At 34.4% G+C, this 5,000-nt stretch overlaps 1 protein-coding gene across 1 annotated transcript in view; it reads left to right on the forward strand.

Moving 5' to 3' along the window:
- The window catches only part of LOC113805758 (chymotrypsin BII-like), a 6,369-nt gene extending 1,929 nt beyond the window's left edge, over positions 1-4,440 (forward strand). Inside the window, exons 6-7 of the mRNA XM_070114714.1 lie at positions 1,971-2,104; positions 2,980-4,440. Coding sequence (XP_069970815.1) covers positions 1,971-2,104; positions 2,980-3,135 — 290 coding nt within the window. The 3' untranslated portion in view covers positions 3,136-4,440. The remainder of the gene's footprint in view (positions 1-1,970; positions 2,105-2,979) is intronic.
- Positions 4,441-5,000: the final 560 nt, after the last annotated feature.

Consider the following 5,000-nt stretch of genomic DNA (forward strand, 5'->3'; position numbering starts at 1 on the left):
TTGTTTGTCTTTGTCTATGTCTATTTGTCTTCCTGTTTGCCTGTCTTTCTCTCTCACCCTCTCTCTCTCTCTCCCTCTCTCTCTCTCTCCCTCTTTCCCTCTTTCCTTCTTTCCCTCTTTCCCTCTCTCTTTCTCTCTCTCTCTCTCTCTCTCTCTCTCTCTCTCTCTCTCTTTCTCTTTCTATTTCTCTCTCTCTCTCTCTCTCTCTCTCTCTCTCTCTCTCTGTCTGTCTGTCTGTCTACCCCCCTTCTCTCTCTCTGTTTCCCTTTCTCCTTCCCTTTGTCATATTTTCCCAAACCATTTTATGCTCGCGATTCCATTATCAAACTTCCGGCACAACCGCAGAGAGAAAGAAAGAGAGAAAGAAATAGAGAGAGAGGGGGGGGGCGGGGGAACAGAGATAGAAACAGAGAAAACAGAGAGAGAGAGAGGGGGGGCGGCAGAGATAGAAGCAGAGAATGGGGGGCAGGGGAACAGAGATAGAAACAAAGAGAAAAACAGAGAGAAAGAGAGAGAGGGGGGGGAGACATAGAAACAGAGAGAAAGAGAGAGAGAGAGAAGAAATATATTTTAAAGATTCACACAAGCTTTATCAACCATATCGTAATACAATATTCCTCCAAGACACGACTCCACAGTATATCACCAGCATAAGACCGGTTTCGAAAATATCTTCGTCAGAAATGCGAATAATAATAAATATCTTCACAATTCAAAACATGCATTTGACCGGTTTCGAATAAATCAAAACATGCATTTGACCGGTTTCGAATAATTCAAAACATGTATTTGACCGGTTTCGAATAATTCAAAACATGCATTTGACCGGTTTCGAATAATTCAAAACATGCATTTGACCGGTTTCGAATAATTCAAAACATGCATTTGACCGGTTTCGAATAATTCAAAACATGCATTTGACCGGTTTCGAATAATTCAAAACATGCATTTGACCGGTTTCGAATAATTCAAAACATGCATTTGACCGGTTTCGAATAATTCAAAACATGCATTTGACCGGTTTCGAATAATTCAAAACATGCATTTGACCGGTTTCGAATAATTCAAAACATGCATTTGACCGGATTCGAATAATTCAAAACATGCACTTGACCGGATTCGAATAATTCAAAACATGCACTTGACCGGTTTCGAATACATCTTCGTCAGAATTACATAACATATTCGAAACCAATCAAATCCATCTCTTGTATTGCCCATATATTCATCCCCACGCATACCCCCTTTCTCTAAAACCTTTGTTATCTATGGTATGCTCAAAAGAATCAGTTCGGATATAATGAAAACTCTTTTCCTGTACCTTTCTCTAAAATCTTTGTTATCTTTGGTATATGTAAAAGGATCAGTTCGGATATAATGAAAACTCCTTTCGTGTCCTTGTTCTCTAAAACCTTTGTTATCTATGGTATAAACAAAAGAATTTCAGAAAATATAATGAAAACTCCTTTCCTGTACCTTTCTATATAATCTTTGTTATCTATGGTATATGTAAAAGAATCAGTTCGGATATAATGAAAACTCCTATATAATATAATGAAAACTTTCCCTATTTCCGTTATCTATTTTCGGTTTATCCCTAATGTTAGACCTCCTTTTCCTTTCCTCCCTCCCCTCTCTCTCTCTCTTTTTACCTTTCTCTAAACTCTTTGTTATCTATGGTATACGTAAAAGAATCAGTTTGGAAGATATAATGAAAACTCCTTTCGTGTCCTTGTTCTCTAAAACCTTTGTTATCTATGGTATAAACAAAAGAATTTCTGAAAATATAATGAAAACTCCTTTCGTGTCCTTGTTCTCTAAAACCTTTGTTATCTATGGTATAGGTAAAAGAATCAGTTCGGATATAATGAAAACTCCTTTCCTGTACCTTTCTATATAATCTTTGTTATCTATAGTATGCGAAAAGGATCAGTTTGGAAAATATAATGAAAATTCCTTGTTCTCTGCAGACTCGAGTGGTGTCCCTCCCGGCGCCCTCCATCAGGCAGACGTCCCGGTTCTGTCCAAAGACGAGTGCGAGGCCGCTTATGCAGGGGTCGGCGACGGCGTTCTCTGCACCGTCGGCGGGAAGGACTCTTGCACTGTGAGATTATGATCTGAGATATTGCTGATAAGGATTATGATATTTATAGTGTCAGTCTAAGGAGAGGCTGTTTTTTTTTTTTTTTTTTTTTTTCATTGCTGATAAGGCGTATAATATTTATAGTGTCGTCATGTCATAATGAGCTTTTTTTTTAAGAGAGGCTTAAAAATGTCATTGTGATAAGGCTTAAAGTTTATAGTGTCGTCATGTCATAATGAGCCTGTTTTTTTTCTGCTTTTTTTAAGAAGTATAATGATTATGTAGTCAATCTAATGATTTTTTTTTTTTTTTTTTTTTTTTAAGACAGACTTATAAATATAATTGCTGATAAACTGTATAATAGTTTATAGAGTCGTCATGTTATCTGTGTTAATCTAATGAGCCTTTATTATTATTATCATTAAGGGAGACTTAAAATGTCATTGCTGATAAACCATATAATTTTTATAGTTTATAGTCATGTCATATTGGAGTCAATCTAATTTTTTTTTTTTTTTTTTAAGGGGAGACTTAAAAATATCATTGCTGATAAACCATATAATATTTATTCATGTCACATAAACCCCCTTTTTTTTAAGGGGAGACTAAACTTCCGTCATAAGAGAGGACATCTAATGAGTATATATATATTATATATATATATATATATATATATATATATATATATATATATATATATATATATATATATATTTTTTTTTTTTTTTTTTTTTTTTTTTTTTTGTTTTTTATTAAGGGGAGACTTAAATATATCATTGCTAATAAACCATATGCCATTTATTCATATATAAACCCTTTTTCTTTCTTTTTTTAAGGGGAGACTAAACTTCTGTCATAAGAGCGGACACCTAATGAGTATATATCTATTTTTCAAGGGTGACTCCGGCGGCCCCCTCAACCTCAACGGCATGACCTACGGCATCACCTCCTTCGGTTCCGCCGCCGGATGCGAGGCTGGCTACCCCGACGCCTTCACCCGCGTCTACTACTACCTGGACTGGATCGAGCAGAAGACCGGCGTCACTCCTTAAATGGACGAGGCATTAATAATGTTTTTTTACTTGCTTTCTTTCTTTCTTTTTTTTCTTCATTTTTCTTTTCTTTTTTTTTTTACTTTTTTATTTTCTCTTTTTCCATTCTTTTTCTTTTTCTTTTTTTCTTTTCTCTCTTTTTTTTACCTTTACTTTTCTTTCTTTTTTCATATTTTCTCGATTTCTCCCTTTTTTCTTTCTTCTTTTCTCTTCTTTCTCTCTTTTTCTTTATTTTTTCTTTTTTTTTTTTTTCTTTCTTCTTTTCTCTTCTTTCTCTCTTTTTCTCCCTTTTTTCTTTCTTCTTTTCTCTTCTTTTCTCTTTTTTCTTTCTTTTGCTTTTTTTTTCTTTCTTTTTTCATCTTTTCTCGATTTCTCCCTTTTTTCTTTCTTCTTTTCTCTTCTTTCTCTCTTTTTCTTTCTTTTTTGCTTCTTTTACTTTTTTTCTTCTTTTTTTCTCTCATTTTCTTTCTTTTTTCTTTTTCTTTTCTTTTTTTTTGAACTACATATACAGGCATTGCGAAGAACATACCTTGAATGCATTTCTTTCTTTCGTCCATCATGTATACGAGTTGTGAAGAATTAAGACCTAGATTTGATATAAAGTCTTATCAATATTTGAGATTCCAATTGCTTAGATTCAGGTGCTACGAAGACCTGAGATCTGTATTGATTAAAGCCAGGTGTTAAGAACGAAGACTGCAGTTAATCAAAGCCAGTGTTAATAAGACCTGGGCTTTTTAACTCGAGTCTAAGTGTTTTGATTGATATAAGATTGGTGTCTGTTCTAATATTTCTTATGATTAAGCCAATCTTGTTTATGTTTTATATTGTACAAACAGGTAGACACTTTCTCTGTAGTCGTCACGTATATGGACATATTTCACTGCCATACTCTCTCTTTCTCTCTTTCTTTCTCTCTCTCTCTCTCTCTCAGTCTCTCTCTCTCTCTCTCTCTCTCTCTCTCTTTCTCAATCTCTCTCTCTCTCTCTCTCTCTCTCTCTCTCTCTCTCTCTCGGACTCCCCCGTGTCTCAAAAAATGGCCTCGCCCGCAAGCAAGCCTATAAATAGCCGTCTCGCAATTATGAGATTGTCTTACTACCGTGTAATCCATTCACTCTTATGAATGTAAACAAGAGAAAATGTAAGGACTAATATATGGGAAACTATTCTAAAAAATCGTATTGTATTTTGGCCTTCCTAGGAATCCAGCAAATATTTATGGGAAAGGCTAGATCAGTAGCAACTCGGGGAGGTGTCATGGCGTCTGTTTTGATGCTTGTTCAATGAAAATAAAACCATTAGAATAATAATTGTTTTCCTTCCTTTTTGAAAATTGAAGAGACCAAAAATGATCGACCATATTCATAAAGCATCCGTAACATTTTGTGAATTCATCAAAATAAACTCTTGAAATTCCTTATTATCTCCGCCAAGGAAGTTTTTTTTTTTTTTTTTTTTTTTTTTTTTTTTTTGCTGGCGTTGGTTAGTTAGTTTGTTCGTTGATTGACAAGATGGATCAGAAAGTTATGAATGGATTTTTTTTTTTTTCGAAAATGTCCTCGCCTAATTTTTATGCCTATTATATTTTGGTGGCGATTCGGATGAGGATTTCTTAACGCGTTCGAAACGCTATAATTGGATTTTATTTTGGCTTTTTTCATTTTTATCTTTCTTGTGCACATTATTCGTTTTGTTTTTATACTTTTTTTTCTTTTCTTTTCTTTTTTCTTTCCTTTCCTTTCTTTTCATTTCTTTTTTCTTTTACATCTCTCCATCTTGTCCCATGCTAGACCCATGTCTTTCATCTTAAGCATCCTGCCAATTTTTAAAAAAAGACAATGCAGCCATCTTAGAGGGGTTTTCTC

This window comes from Penaeus vannamei, chromosome 36 (genome assembly GCF_042767895.1).
Source record: "Penaeus vannamei isolate JL-2024 chromosome 36, ASM4276789v1, whole genome shotgun sequence".
NCBI classification, from domain to species: Eukaryota; Metazoa; Arthropoda; class Malacostraca; order Decapoda; family Penaeidae; genus Penaeus; species Penaeus vannamei.